Consider the following 16,467-nt stretch of genomic DNA (forward strand, 5'->3'; position numbering starts at 1 on the left):
TAATCTCTCCTCATAATTTTACCGCTGGAGCCCGGGTATCATTCTGGTAAACCTACGCTGCACTCCCTCCAAGGCCAATATATCCTTCCTGAGGTGTGGTGCCCAGAACTGCTCACAGTGCTCCAGCTCTGGTCTAACCAGGGCTTTGTGTAGCTGTAGCATAACTTCTACCCCCTTGTATTCTAGTCCTCTCGATATAAAGGCCAGCATCCCATTAGCCTTTTTGATTATTTTCTGTACCTGTCCATAACATTTTAATGATCTATGAACCTGGACACCCCACCCCCGTCAAGTCTCTTTGGACCTCCACTGTTTCTAGCTTTTCACCATTTTAGAAAGTACTCTGTTCTATCCTTTTTAGGTCCAAAGTGGATGACCTCACATTTGCCTACATAGAAATCCATTTGCCACAGTTTTGCCCATTTGCTTAATCTATTAATATCTTTGTAATTTTATGCTTCCATCTACACTGCTTACAAAGCAGCCTATCTTTGTGTCATCAGCAAACTTGAATATGTGGCTTTCTACCCATCATCTAAGTTGTTAACAAATATGGTGAATAGTTGAGGTCCCAACACAGATTCTTGCAGGACACCACTAGTCACATCCTGCCAATTAGAGTACCTGGCCATTATCCCTACTCTCTGTCTCCTGATGCTCAGCCAATTTCCTAACCAGGTCAATAATTTGCCTTCAGTGCTATGAGCTTCAACTTTAGCTAACAGTCTTATGAGGGACTTTATCAAATGCCTTCTGGATGTCCATATAAGTAACATTCATAGACATTCTACTTTAGTAACCTCTTCAAAAAATTCAATCAGATTTGTTAGGCATGATCTACTCTTTACAATTCCATGCTGGCTCTCTCTGATCAGCTGAAAATTTTCAAAGTGTTCAGTCACTCTACCCTTAATTAAAGACTAGTAATTTCCTGACAACAGATGTAGGCTAACTGGTCTATCATTCCCTGGTTTCCCTCTCTCTCCTTTCTTAAATAGCCATTGGGGCTATTGTGCCTCCTAGTTGTTATAGAGCATTTGTACGCTTAAGGTTTGCAAACTCTCCAGTTATCGAGGCAGAAATCATACCGGACTGATACCTGGGATGGCAGGAATGACGTATGAGGAGAGATTGGGTCGATTGGGCTTATACTCGTTGGAGTTTAGAAGAATGAGAGGGGATCTCATTGAAACTTATAAAATTCTAAGGACTAGACAGACCAGATGCAGGAAGGATGTTCCCGATGGCGGGGGAGTCCAGAACCAGAAGTCACAGGATAAGGGGTAAGCCATTTAGGACTGAGATGAGGAGGAATTTCTTCACCCAGAGAGTGGTGAACCTGTGGAATTCTCTACCACAGAAGGCAGTTGAGGCCAATTCATTAAATATATTCAAGAAGGAGTTCGATATATTTCTTAAAGCTAAAGGGATCAAGGGATATGGGGAGAAGGCAGGGACAGGGTACTGAGTTTGGATGATCAGCCATGATCTCATTGAATGGCAGAGCAGGCTCGAGGGGCTGAATGGCCTACTCCTGCTCCTATCTTCTATGTTTCTATGAAACCCAAACTGGAATGTTGTTTGACGGTACAGAGAATATTTCTCTCAGTCCAAGACTTGGTACAGTCCAAATCCAGGCAGACCAGTGGATTCCATGAGGATGGTCTACAGTAAGTAAACATTTGAAAAGATGAGTTTGGACTCTCTGTACTCCTGGATTATTACTGGAGCATCAGTACTTGAGGAGGCTTCCATACTTATTCAAGAATGCAAGAGCCAGTGCAGCTATACCTTCTCATTTTTCATCAATCCCCAAAAAATCAATCTAGGATACCAGTAACAAAGGTTCCTACACAGCTTCTCCTGCCTGTAAAATGCTCTCCCAGTCAATGTGGTTGAAGTTCAAATGCAATGTGACCCTTGTTTGCTGAACTATGGGCATTAGGCTATGGAAAGATGGGTGATTTGTTCATTGGCATCCTGGTACAACTTGTCCAAGTCTTGCTGCCAGCAACAGCCAAATTGGCTTTGTGATCGATAATAGTTATCGTCTGCGGCATCCTGTTGCCATGCCAACTAATATACAAAGGAATTGGAAAGTAACAGTTTAATGTTTTTAATATCTCATCTCTGCCCATGGGAAAGGTAAACTATCCTGTGACATGGACTGCAAGGCTTCTTGTTTTGAATGTATTTTCTCCTTTTTCTTGTCCTGACCCCCACCCCCCACCGCTCCTGCCACATACCATTCTCAGCCAGGCAGGTGGGCAAACGCCACCTTACCCTCGACAAGTGCTGTTTTGGCATTGGCCACCAGGGCACATGTGGGAGTTGCCCATGGTGACTCTTCAGTTTATCTTTCTCCTTAAGGTGCAAAATAGATCAAATCGGGCGCTCGTGCAAGTCTGGCACTGCTCGCTACCCTCTCGCCGCGATTGAGGTTGGTAATTCACGGTAGATCATGGGTGCAAATCCATTTCTACAGTACCACTGTCGGCCCGTACAAGAGTGCGAGCACAATCGGCAAAAGGAGAAACAAATGTTATGGAAGTGAAGACCCTGCAATGGTGGAAAAAAGAAAAGCCTGCAAATTCACTTTTTTTGTACAGTTACAGGTTGCTGCAGATGAGCAGTGGGATTGAAGAGATGGGCAGCATACGCTGGGACCTGTTTGGTATCCTCCTGTTGGCTTGGGTCATCGTATATTTCTGTATATTCAAAGGAATTAAATCGACTGGAAAGGTGAGGAGCAGTAGATGTGAGTGCTTTCATCTGGACTAATTTTGACTTGATTTTAGAAATCCAACAGCACAAATAAAATGTAATTACATCTCCTTCCGCTTGCCCCAGTTGAAACCAGAGAGCCAGTGATCGGCATAGTTCTAGCTGTGGGTCTCTTTGTGGCTCGTTGTTAACTCTAATGCCCATTTTTTTCCCTTAAAATAGGGCAGAAGTCCCCACGTTGGATTCTCGTAAGAATAAACGAATTCCCCCTATCGACCTACAACTACTTCTTAACACCATGGGCGCAATTTCGCCAATGGGGGCACGTTGGAGGCGGGGCTGCTGCTTGTCGGGTCGATGTCCCGCCTCCATCGAGTTGTGGCCAACCCACGCTATTTTCCCTTGATTGGCCCGCCCAGCAGGCCAATTAAGGGAAAGCCGGTTACAGAGGACGTCAGTGTATGACGTTTCATCTTGTCAAAAATTTTTGACAGATGATTTGTCATCGTTTGACAGCTCTGTGAAGAAACAAAGGTAAGTAAACTTTTTCTAACACTTTCCACTCACCTCACATACTCACCTCTCCACACTTGCACCCATCACTTACCTTCACAGCGCACTTTTGCACCCCGCAGACCCACTGCTCGCCTCGGTGACCCTGGCAGGGTTCGCAGCCTTCAGGAAGCCCGCACTTGTGTGGGTAAAATGGGGATGGTCCTCTTATCTGCCTGTTAACTACCTGTTAACATGCAGTTAAGTGGCTGTAATCCCCTTCCCGCCTCCAGGAGACTGGACCCGGCGTGGGTCGGCTACCCGCCTCCTGGCACCCACCCCCAAATTCTGCCATTTTCCCCCCGGCTGTCCTGCCTCCCTAGGGCTGGCAAGATCGCGCCGCACGTGTACCCTGTGTGCCAGCTGCCTGACTTGCTTAAGCTCCTAGTCTGCTAATTCTTCAAACTGCTTCCTGAGTGAAGCAATGTCGAGTGGTGAGTGACTGGGATGGTTTGTCTGCAGCCTTGGAGGCGTGAGGTGACCCGTCTCGTCGAAGCAGTTGTCCCAAATGGACCAGCTTCTGGCAGCCTTTCTCTTGGGAGTGTCCAGGGGGGCTCACATCTGAAGTTCCGAGGTTGGAGGAGGCCTTAAGGAAGCAGCAACATCGGTTACCACTCCTTGGTGCTACTGGTGCAGGGCATGGGCTCTGAGGTGTCCCCTCTCTCTCCCACTGCTACTGCCTATAAGATCAGCTAACCCGGTGCAGACCGCGGCTCTGAAGCTTCCTAGTGTTTACGGCTCAACTACACACACTGAATAAACTTGCTAGTCCACCCGGGGAGCCAATGCTCTTAACATTTTTTTCTTCATCCCACTCTTTCTGGGCACTGCGGCTGGAATCCACCTGCCACCTACTCCCCGGAATAATTGGGATTAGCGGTTCCTTATGTGGGGGCAGGATCGTAGGCTGTGATCGATCACTCTATGGTAAATGGTATGTCACCACACTGAGGCAGAACTCACAGCCTTGAAAATGGGTGAGGACTAATTGTCTGATCAGGAATATTGTAAAAAGCAACAAAAAATGGTTCTTCAAGCTGAGTTTTTCCCCCTCTGTTTGTTTAAAAATAGAAGGCTGTTCTTATTTGGGTCATTTCTTATTTATATGCAACCAGTCTCTCACTCTCTGCCTTCCCAGGTGGTGTATTTTACAGCCATTTTTCCGTACCTCATCCTGATAATACTACTGATCAATAATGTACAGCTACCAGGAGCCAAGGATGGAATCCTCTTCTTCCTCACACCCAAATGGAGTAAGCTGCTGGAAGTCCAGGTAAGAGCCAGAACAGTTACTGGGTTTTGACTGGGGGTGGGGGAGGGCAGAAGCAGGAAGTGCAGATGTCAGGTGATTCACTGTCATTTTGTGGTAAAAGCTAACCTCTTGTTGTTTTTTATGTGTCATTGTAAAAAGCAAATGGCCCCAGCTCCAGTTATTTGCACAGGTTTGCAATCTGGCACTATTTTTCTTGGGGAAGGGGGCAGAGAAAAAGTTCCTAATCTGATTTGGACAATGTCTAAATTGTTAAAATGGCAGTGTCAGTACTTCAGTGGAAGACTGTGCACTGATCTAGAGGGACTGGACTGTGGGGAGTTTGGAGTTCCGTCCATCCCTGGAGAAGGGAAAGTTCGGATGTACAGGAAACTCTTTTTTTATCCGGCAATAACGGGACCGGCGTGGTGCCGGTTTATCAAAAAGTCCGGATTAAAGAGAGGTATAGCAAAAGGTACGAGAGGCCTGTACACGGCCACAGCAACAGGTGCAGGAACCCCGGCCACAGATGCAGGCGTCCCTGTTGCATAGCAACAGGTGCAGGAACCCCGGTTACACGGCCACAGATCCAGGAACTGCCACTAATATGAAGTAAAGCTTACCTGAACCTACTCCTGAATTTTGCCGGTTAACAGAGATTTCCGGTTATTTAGGTGCCAGTAAATCGAAAGCCCAGAAAGCTTTGGAGAGAAGGAAGGCAAATAAATTTGTGTTATCATGGATGGCGTCAAACTCGTGACTCGATCATGAGGGAAGAGTACCTACCGATCACTATACAAGAATATTTACAGCACATTTTAAGCAGTTAGGCTGAGATTTTGTTTTATTTTAAACAGAGGGTCAAGTCCAGTGAAAAATTTTAGTTTTAATATTAAAAGGATACAGATTTGATTCATTGTTCCATTTCAATCATGCCAGCAAGTAAAATCTATCAATTATTAATAAACATTGTGTCATTAATGTCATTTCAGGGCGAGTTGATTATTTAAATCTCCTATCCCAGAGACCAAACATAAAGCAATGAGTCTGGATTGATTTTGTTCATTTTCCAATGAGGGTGGTTCTCAACAAGTATTACTTTGTAAAGATGTGTAGAAAACTAATTAAACCAGCAGAATATAATTACCATCAATAGATGTTCTCAGTCTGAGAATCTCACTGTTTCTATAGATCTTCACGTTGTCCAGGAGTCTCCCTTCACTGTTCCTCTTCCATTATGCCATCACTATATTACATCAGGTGAACAGTATCGTTGATGTAGCAACAAAACAAGAGGGAGTTTGGCAAGGCAAAGAGAGATATGGTCATTTGAAATTGGTTAAACATTTTTGATATAAGATAAATGTTGTTAGCCTCTATAGCGTGCAGACAATGGCCCAGAAATTCGGGTCGGGGGCTTCCCGCTGGTGCAAGCCCCCGACCTGCACTTACCTTGTGCGCCGGCTGTTGAGCTGTGGGCCCCCGTGGAATTCCGATCCTGGGCCTCCTCCAACTGCCGGCGCGCAGTGCTTGCGTATCCCAGGGGCGCAGTTAGTTCGATGCGTCCCCTGGGGTCACGTGGGCCATGGGGAGCCAATCGGAGCAGGGAATGCTTCATAAGTTTGACAGGAAGGGCTGTCAAACTTATAAATACTATAGCCCCAAAACATCACTAAATCTTCAAATAATTTTTTTTTTAAATCACATTTTTTAAATAAACTATAAATTACATGAAATAACTATTTTAAACAATAATTTAAATTTTTGAAAAATAATTTTATTTTCTAACAGGGCTAAAAATAAACTTACCTTTCTTTAAAGTATTTAAAAATAATAAACCTGTGGAAAAAATGTTTTAATTTTAATTCATTCACCACTTACCTTGTAAAAAGCAGGCCTTGCGACTGCTTTTTAAAAGTGTAACTGCTGGAGACTTACCCTCCCGGGAAAACCTGCAAAAAACAAAATGTAAGTTCAATGCGCACGCACTGCCTCTCCTGCGCACGTGTTCCACCTCTGAACCCCTTCTTTCAGGGGAACGGAAGTGCTGGTTTCCCGTGCATGCGCAGTGCATGCAAGAAACCGGCACTTCCATTGGGCTTATTGGTGAGTACCCCGTGTGTACTCACCCGTGGAGACCCGAATTCTGGGTGACCAGGGATGGGGCGATGACAGAAGTTCCGAGAGCCTATACACTCGCAGACATGAACAGTGTGAACCTTGAGCTTGTGCCTCAAGACATTTCTTTCCTACAGAACCCCCCCCCGACCCCCCCCCCCCCCAAAAAGGAACAATATGAGCATCCCCAATGGTTCAGTTGGTAGAAAACTCTTTAGCAAAACTGAAGGCGAAAATATCCAGACATGAGATCAGGTAAAGTAACACTTGTGGATCTGTGTGTATATTTGGCTGAGAAAACCTTTTGGAGTGATCTTTGCTGCCAGTAACCACATTTTTCTAAATGCCTATTTTTCTTAACAAGGGAGGGAAAAAGAATAAGGAGTTGTTGGAGACAACCGATACAGAAACTACTGAGAAGCTCGCAGGCCGATAGAAAAAGCACACAAGAAAGAGAGAGAGAGGAGTGGAAGATAAACCGGCGAAGGGACAGAGAAATATATGCAATTTCCTATAGAAGAGGGCAGTCTAAAATTCTGAATTGGAAATAACTGACATTAACTCCTGTGGATTAAACCAGTGGACAATAAAGTTTGTCTCCAGGCAGACAATGATTTGTGACACAAAAACAGGAAATGCTGGAACTGCTCAGCGGGTCAGGCAGCATCTGTGGAGAAAGAGAGAGAAACAGAGTTAGTGTTTCCGGTCGATGACCTCTCGTCAGACGTTCTGACTAACGGTCATCAGCCTGAAATGTTAACTCGATCTCTCGCTCTCTTTCTCCACAGATGCTGCCTGACCAGCTGAGTATTTCCAGCATTTTCTCTTTTTATATTTCAGATTTCCAGTATCCGCAGCGTTTTGCCAATGATTTGTAACAGATGCACAAGCTCTGCTGACACTCTCACCGCAGATTACAAGTCACGTGCATTCCACTCTATATGTATGTGTTATTTTTAAACTTCTGCATTCTTGCCACAGGTATGGGTGAATGCTGCGGCACAGATTTTCAACTCCCTTGGAATCGGCTTTGGCACCATGGTATCCATGGCCAGTTACAACAAATTTAATAACAACATTCTCAGGTAAGAGTTGAATTTCTGATCCATGTTTTTCTTTTTTAGAAAAGGGCAGCTTTGTGTTTTGGGAGCACCAACAGACCTTATTATCCAGCAAGATGGATGGGGGGAAAAACCAAATCCTTTCAGGTGCGTGCGTGTGCGCGCGCGCGTGTTTTAAGGAACTGTACACAAGTGTGTGTTGAGGAGAGAGTGTTTTAAAACAAAATGGATTTCCACCACCCTTTGTGTGAAGACGTGCTTCCTGACATCACCCCTGAACGGCCTAGCTCTAATTTTAAGGTTACGCCCCCTTGTTCTGGACTCCCTCACCAGAGGAAATAGTTTCTCTCTCTACCCTATCAAATCATTTTAAACACCACAGTTAGATCACCTCTTAATCTTCTATACTCAAGGGAATACAAACCTAGTCTGTGCAACCTGTCCTCCATAATTTAACCCTTTTTGCCCCGGTGTTATTCTGGTGAATCTGAGTTGCACCCCCTGCAAGGACAATGGCTCCTTCCTGAAGTGCGGTGCCCAGAACTGACTGCTGTTACTCCAGATGTGGTTTAACTAACGGTTTATATAATGAATTCCAGTCTCCTCTGGAATCTCCTACTCTGAGATTCCTTTACCCAGCAACTCCTCTTGCAACACCACCCCCCCCCCCCCCCCCACATTACAACAGTGACTACACTTCAAATGCACTTCATTGGCTGTAAAGTGCTTTGGGATGTCCTGAGGTTGTGAAAGGTGCGATAGAAATATGCTTCATATGTTTTGTTTGCACCCTGCTCAATCGTGCAGCCTGCTTGGGCCCAGGGAGTGGGGATGCACCTTCCAAGGTATTTACTGCATGACGAGCTACTGTGTCAATCCACGATCGGTAAATGAGGTGAAATCTTTCAATGGTGCAGGAGCAAATACCGCTTCCTCCCTGAGGCGCAAATATTTAGTAATAACTCAACATCCCCTGGACAACAAAGGTTCTGTTGAAAACCCAACTTTTCTCTCTCCTTGGAATGGCCAGGATAAATTTCTACCTTGGCTTCAGGAGAGCACGGGTAAAGGGTTTTATTTTGAACTAAAACGCATCTTTTCCCTGACAATGGAGTACAAATTTATACTGCATTCTCCCTCCCCGAAATAGAGTGCGATATAGCAGCCCGAGAGACCCAACAACACTTGCCCTGTTGTGATTGTAGATAGGTAACCCTGTGACTAAAATTGCCAACCATGCATATGGGGATGTAACACAATGGGGGAAAAATTCGGTTGATTTGCGCCTCTCATTAGCACCCTAAGAGGGCGCTAACGGGGCGCAAAGCAGCTAGCGCCTCGGTGCGGCACTGCTAATGCCTCCAGCGGGAGGTTAGCAGCGGCGATAACCGTTAGCGCCCCGTGGCGCTGCGCCTCCAGCGATGACATCATCGTCCTGCTCGCACCCCAGCCGCGATCTTCGGGAGCGCCCCCTGACTTACCGCCGGACGCTATGTCCGACAGGGTCAGGGGGGCCTACCTGCGGCCGGGGCGGCCATTTTTGTTGCTGGCCACCTGCCAGCACCTGCCCCCGTTGCTGTCCCTGGCCTTCTGTGCAGCCCCCTCCGCGAAGTGCCGGCTGCGCTCCGTGAGCCTGGTATTTCTCTTGAGTGCCGGGCTCTTTTGCCGGCACTCCGATCCCTGGTGGCCCAGCTGGGCCGCGGGTCGCACTGCGCTAGGCCCCTCCCCTTTTAATAAGGGGAGGAAGGCCTGCAATACCGCCGCGGCGCGACGTGCCGCAGAGTGTGGCCCGTCCGCACATGGCGCTGCAAGTCAATATCGCGCGCTAACTTTTTCGGGGCGCTAAAAGTAGCGCCCAGGCGAAGTTGGTGCCCCAAAGGTGGCATGACCCAATTTTGCCCCGAATGACTTTGGAGCTAGAGATCAGATGAATTTTAAGTGTTTTGTTTCCATGCCTTGCGTATATTTTATGTTTACACATCTTTTTGCTTGTTTCTCCTCCCAGAGATACGCTCATTGTTGCAGTGACGAACTCGGTCACAAGCATTTTTGCAGGATTTGTGGTTTTCTCTGCAATTGGGTACATGGGCCACCAGTACAACCTGCCGATTGAGGACATCGCCACCGACGGTGGGTTTCCTTCTACAGTCTGGGGGTGTTCGGGCACCAGTGAAACTCCCTAGTAAAACATTGAGATTGCAATTGTTCCCATTTCCTGCCACCCATTTAGAAATGATTTGTATAACATATATGCTTTGTAGACCGGTGGTTAATGATTGGCGATTTAGACCATTACCTGAAACATTTTTGAATAAATAAGAAAACCATCAAACAGCAGCTGTGTTTGTTTTGGTATTTTGTTTAGTCATTCAAATTTCATGGCTTAGAGGCTCAGTTTTATCACTTGGACACTGTCCAAGAGATGGTTAGTGTGGTTACCACCTGCATGTCAACTCAGTCTGGGGAATGGTATTTACTGTTCCCGCCTGATCAGCTCACTCTGGGGTGAGCATGGAGTCGCTGTCCTCCTTCAGCCGCCTCACTTTGAGGCTGGAATGAGGACTAGCAGAAGAGTTAGTAGTCACATATTGTTGGGTAATGTCTGTGTTGCACAATCTCCTGACTAATATACTTTACTTCTCTTACTCAGGCCCAGGACTGGTGTTTGTTGTTTACCCAGAAGCCTTTGTAACCATGCCCATCGCACCGATGTGGGCCACACTTTTCTTCTTCATGCTTCTCTGCTTGGGTGTGGACAGCCAGGTAAGGAGCCAAATGCGCTCAAACAGCTGACAAAGGGCTCACCGCTGTACAGCCGGAGCATAGAGTCACACAGCACAGAAAGAGGCCTGTTGGCCCATCGTGTCCGCGCCGGCCATCAAGCCCTATCTATTCTAATCCCATTTTCCAGCGCTTGGTCCGTAGCCTTGTATGCTATGGCGTTTCAAGTGCTCATCTAAATGCTTCTTGAATGTTGTGAGGGTTCCTGCCTCTACCACCCTTTCAGGCAGTGAGTTTCAAATTCCAAACACCATCTGGGTGAAAAAGTATTTCCTCAAACCTCCTGCCCCTTACCTTGAAACTATGCCCCCTGGTTATTGACCCCTCTACTAAGGGGAAAAGATCCTTTCTATCTACCCTATCTATGCCCCTCAATTTTGTACACCTCAATCAAGCAAAGAAGGGCGGGTGGAGTGACGACATCAAGAATGGAGGGGGACAACATCTGCACTGCTCGTAATTGTCGGCAGTTTGATGAGTTACAGAAGCAACCCCATTGGGCCAGAATAATAGCTGGTCTTAACACCAGATTGTAACGGGAACCATTCGGGTTGGAGATGTACTGTGTCAGGAATTGGGAGTATTTCCCTCCAACGTGAAAGAGGGTGAGAGACTGACTTTTGCCCCATTGCTCACTTAACACTTGCTGACTGGTCGCATGAACCGTGCTGGCTGTGGTCAGAAATAAAGAATCAAACCGAGAGGGCGGCTCAGCGGGGCAGTGTGGAGGATACGCGCTTGATTTTCCCCACATGTCAAATTCCTGATATCATCGGTGCTTTAGAGAGGCAGAAGTCAAGAATAAACTGCTTCCTCGCACCCCGCTTTCGACTACATCCTGGTGATCAGTTGCTAAGTCTCTAGAGTGAGTGAGTCAGTTAGGGAGTGGTGTACAGTGCAAAGAAAACTTTTAAGGAATAAAGTCAGACGTCAATTTTTCAAATGGTATGAAGGGTGTGTTTATCAATTTTCAACAAGCGCAACACTCGGCAGGTCAGGCAGCCTCTGCAGAGAGAGAGAGAGAGAGAAACCGAGTGAACAGTTCAGGTCGACGACCGTGCATCAGACTGACTGCCACCTCTGTTTTATTGTTGGAAGCAAAACAACAACCAAAAGCAATGGGGTACCGCGGACAATGTGTGGAGTTGTGACAGAAGTACACGATCTGCCATACCTGACCAAGAAGCATTTGAACGTTGGCAAACCCTTTTAAACGGAGCAGGTTCCTCTAGCAGTAAACTGCTTTGCTGCGGGTTTTTTTTTTCATATCGTTCCTGGGTGTGGGCGTAGCTGGCATGGTCAGCATTTATTGCCCATCCCTAATTGCCCTTGAGAAGGTGGTGGTGAGCCACCTTCTTGAACCACTGCAGTTCGTGTGGTGAAGGTACTCCCACAGTGCTTGTTAGGGAGGGAGTTCCAGGATTTTGACCCAGCGACGATGAAGGAACGGCGATAAACTTCCAAGTCAGGGTGGTGTGTAACTTGGAGGGGAACTTGGAGGTGGTGGTGTTCCCATGCGCCTGCTGCCCTTGTCCTTCCAGGTGGAAGAGGTCGTGGGTTTGGGAGGTGCTGCCGAAGAAGCCTTGGCGAGTTGCTGCAGTGCATCTTGTAGATGGTACACACTGCAGTCACGGTACGGCGGTGGTGGAGGGTGATGCGCTATCAATTCTAATAAAAGGCTGAGCAGAGTTCAGAACGACAGGCTTTTATTAACTACTGAATTGCACTTCAGACAGATCAGGACTATGCCTCTAGTGGACGACCGAATGCCAGGAGCTGCCATGCGGCCGCTCTTATACTCGGTAGCCCAGGGGCGGAGTCAGCTGAGGCATAGTCAGGCACAACAGTGAAACAAGAGTGAACGACAACAACAACAACAGTGAACACAGTGAACTACAGTGGTTTACCACATTCACCCCTCGTTTAAAATTAAGTCCGGCGGGGTGAAGTGTATCAAAAGTTCGAGTAGGCGAGTCTGTCGGGCGGCCTCGTTTGGCGTCGAGATCTTCGTGGCGACGGTTGCGATGGTACAGCTTCCCACGACGCGTCTTGAGTGGGGTCCAGCACCGGCATATCGTCCCCTTTGGTGTTGGGTGGGCGAGTGGGCTCCGGCTGGTCCTGGGGGCGCGGCATGCCGTCTACTGGGGTGGAATGGACGGGTGAGAATTGGGTCTACTGAATTTTGGGCCGTGTCGGAGGGGGTCGTGGTGGGGGGCAATGGTGGCGGGTCAGTGGACCCCGAGGGTGCCAGATCTCTAATGGAGACTGTATCCTCCCGCCCGTCCGGGTATGCCACGTAGGCGTACTGGGGGTTGGCATGGAGGAGGTGAACCTTCTCTACCAGGGGAGCCGTTTTGTGGGACCTTACATGCTTCCTCAGCAGGACGGGCCCTGGGGACGTCAGCCAGTGTGGTAGTGAGTTACCAGATGTGGACCTCCGGGGAAAAACAAACATTCGCTCATGGGGGGTTGCGTTGGTGGCTGTACACAGCAGTGACCGGATGGAGTGGAGCGCATCGGGTAGGACATCCTGCCAACGGGAGGTCGGAAGGCCCCTAGATTTTAAGGCTAGGAGGGCCGCCTTCCAGACCGTCGCGTTCTCTCTTTCAACCTGTCCGTTCCCCCGGGGGTTGTAGCTGGTGGTCCGGCTTGAGGCAATACCTCTCATGAGCAGGTACTGACGGAGTTCGTCGCTCATGAAGGACGAGCCCCGGTCGCTATGAATATAGCTGGGAAAACCGAACAGAGCAAAGAGGTTGTGCAGGCATTTAATGACCGTAGCGGTGGTCATGTCCGGGCAGGGGATGGCAAAAGGGAAACGGGAGTACTCATCAACTATGTTGAGGAAGTACACATTGCGGTCAGAGGAGGGGAGGGGCCCTTTAAAGTCGATACTCAGGCGCTCAAAAGGGCGGGTGGCCTTGATCAGGTTTGCTCTGTCAGGCCTATAGAAGCGCGGCTTGCACTCTGCACAGACTGGGCAGCTCCTGGTCATGGTCCTGACCTCCTCGATGGAGTAAGGCAGGTTGCGGCCCTTAATGAAATGGAAGAACCTGGTGACCCCCGGGTGGCAGAGGTCGTTGTGGAGGCCCCGTAGTCTATCGATCTGCGCGGTGGCGCATGTGCCTCGCGATAGAGCGTCTGAGGGTTCGTTGAGTTTCCCTGGCCGGTACAAGATGTCGTAATTGTAGGTGGAAAGTTCGATTCTCCACCTCAAAATCTTGTCATTTTTGATTTTACCCCTCTGCTTGTTGTTGAACATGAAAGCAACTGAACGCTGGTCAGTAAGCAGGGTAAATCGTTTTCCAGCCAGGTAGTGCCGCCAGTGGCGCACCGCCTCCACAATGGCCTGGGCCTCTTTTTCCACAGAGGAGTGTCTGAGTTCGGAGCCCTGGAGGGTTCGTGAAAAGAAGGCCACGGGTCTTCCCGCCTGGTTAAGGGTAGCGGCCAGGGCAAAGTCGGATGCATCGCTCTCCACCTGGAAGGGGATGGACTCGTCTACCGAGTGCATGGTGGACTTGGCAATGTCATCTTTTATACGGTGAAAGGCTAAGCGGGCCTCCGCCGTCAGGGGGAAGGAAGTGGACTTGATAAGTGGACGGGCTTTGTCCGCATAATGAGGGACCCGCGGCGGTGGGTGAGTCAGGGGCCCGTTGGCAGAATGGCGGACAAGATGGCGGCGTCGGAGAGGAAGGACAAAATGGCGGCGCCCATGACGATCCCGATCCCCACGAGGCTGGAGGGAGGCAAGATGGCCGCTCCCACGAATCGCACGCGGCGCTGCTGGAGGTAGGGGTCTTCTGACTTCTGCAGACGCCAGCGTAGTGTCCCTTCTTACCGCAGGCAGAGCAGACCGCGTTTTTCGCAGGGCAGCGCGCCCTGGGGTGTTTGGTTTGGCCACAGAAATAACATTTCTGGCTCGGGCGGGACATCGCTGCAGCAGTTGAGGCCAGGGCCCGTGGCGGCGCCGCGTCCCAAGGTGGCGGCGGCTGCGGCATCCATGAGGCGGCCGTGCGGTCCGGGGAGTAGGCCTCCATGTTCCGGTGGGCTACGTCCAACGAGAGGGTGAGTGAAATCGCCTTCTTCAGGTCGAGCTCGCTACTTTCCAGCAGTCGCTGCCGTGTGTGAGTGGACCTGAGGCCCGCCACAAGGGCGTCCCGGATGAGCTCCTCCGTATGTTCTGTGGCTGTTACTTGCTTGCATTCGCAGGCTTGGCCGAGTTCCTTCAGCGCCCGTATGTATGCTTCTGTGAGTTCCCCGGGCTGTTGTTTGCGAGACCCCAGGAGATGTCTTGCGTAAACATAGTTGACCGGGCGTGCGTATTGCTCCTTCAAGATGTCGATAGCCCCCTGGTAGCTCGTAGCGTCCCGGATAAGGGCAAAAGCTCGGTGGTTTACTTTAGAGTTCAGCACCCTGAGCTTGTCGGCATCGGCGGCGACGGTCTCGCCGGATGCAGTCAGAAAGGACTCAAAACAGTGCAGCCAATGCGAGAACTTAGCAGTCGAGTCCGGTTCTTGCGGGTCGAGTTCCAGGCACTTGATCTTAAGAATCTGCAGCATCGTTTTTTTTTCAGTAGTTAATAAAATTGATGCGCTATCAATTCTAATAAAAGGCTGAGCAGAGTTCAGAACAACAGGCTTTTATTAACTACTGAATTGCACTTCAGACAGATCAGGACTATGCCTCTAGTGGACGACCGAATGCCAGGAGCTGCCATGCGGCCGCTCTTATACTCGGTAGCCCAGGGGCGGAGTCAGCTGAGGCATAGTCAGGCACAACAGTGAAACAAGAGTGAACGACAACAACAACAACAACAGTGAACTACAGTGGTTTACCACAGAGGGTGTGGATGTTTAAGGTGGTGGATGGGTTGCCAATCAAGCGGGCTGCTTTGTCCTGGATGGTGTCGAGCTTCTTGAATGTTGTTGGAGCTGCACTCATCCAGGCAAGTGGAGAGTATTCCATCACACTCCTGACTTGTGCCTTTTAGATGGTGCAAAGGCTTTGGGGAGTCAGGAGGTGAGACACTCGCTGCAGAATGCCCAGCCTCTGGCCTGCTCTTGTAGCCACAATATTTATGTGGCTGGTCCAGTTAAGTTTCTGGGCAATGGTGACCCCCCAGGTTGTTGATGGTGGGGGATTCGGTGATGGTAATGCCGTTTAATGTCAAGGGGCGATGATTAGACTCTCGCTTTTTGGAGCTAGTCATTGCCTGGCACTTGTGTGGCGCGAATGTTACTTGCCACTTATCAGCCCAAGCCTGATGGTGTTTCTGATGGTGGCCAGGCTGATTCTGCATTGTATTTTTTTGACTTTGTTGTTTTCTCCTCCTTTTCTTTCTTGTAGTTTGCCATGGTGGAGGTGATGGTCACCAGTCTGATGGACGGCTGGGGAAAGAGCTTGCTTCGCTTCTTCAAACGCAAAGAGCTTCTGGTTCTTGCCATCTGTTTTGTAGCTTTTATGCTTGGGATTCCCAACATCACCCAGGTACACTCGATTCTTTCTTTCTGCTACAACATCTAAGCAGACATGTGCAGGATACACATCAGGATTGGCTGTTGCACACGGTCTTTATCCAGCAGACAGGCATAACTGTATAATACACTAGTAGCATAGTCAAAAATGCCTTGCTGATTTGAGTAAATAGTGTATTCTTTGGTTGTAAACCGAGTGCTTCCCAATAACTAGTTAAACAATAGTGTCGCCCAGGAATTGTAACTTGGACCCCTTGTTGCTTGTACTGGACGCTATGTTCTCGCATGTATCGCCACATAGTCATAACGGCACAGAAGGAGGCCATTCAGCCCATCGAGTCCGTGCTGGCTCTCTGTGGAGCAAGCCAGTCAGTCCCATTCCCTCGCTCTATCCCTGTAGCCCTGCAAGTTTATTTCCCTCAAGTGCCTACCCAGTCTCCCCGTGAAAACATTGAGTGTCTCCGCTTCCACCACTTCCGTCGGCAGCGAGTTCCAGGTCCTCACCACT

The 16,467-nt window shown here is 48.8% G+C and overlaps 1 protein-coding gene across 1 annotated transcript in view; it reads left to right on the forward strand.

Moving 5' to 3' along the window:
- LOC147103622 (sodium- and chloride-dependent GABA transporter 1-like) overlaps window positions 1-16,467 on the forward strand; it is a 90,184-nt gene that overhangs the window by 53,884 nt on the left and 19,833 nt on the right. The window contains exons 4-9 of the mRNA XM_085961367.1: window positions 2,610-2,742; window positions 4,415-4,549; window positions 7,625-7,728; window positions 9,710-9,834; window positions 10,355-10,467; window positions 15,832-15,972. Of these exons, the coding sequence (XP_085817493.1) occupies window positions 2,610-2,742; window positions 4,415-4,549; window positions 7,625-7,728; window positions 9,710-9,834; window positions 10,355-10,467; window positions 15,832-15,972 (751 nt within the window). The remainder of the gene's footprint in view (window positions 1-2,609; window positions 2,743-4,414; window positions 4,550-7,624; window positions 7,729-9,709; window positions 9,835-10,354; window positions 10,468-15,831; window positions 15,973-16,467) is intronic.

The sequence above is a fragment of the Somniosus microcephalus genome, chromosome 19, assembly GCF_052327205.1.
Source record: "Somniosus microcephalus isolate GS21.2 chromosome 19, FLI_Smic_1.0, whole genome shotgun sequence".
Lineage (NCBI taxonomy): Eukaryota > Metazoa > Chordata > Chondrichthyes > Squaliformes > Somniosidae > Somniosus > Somniosus microcephalus.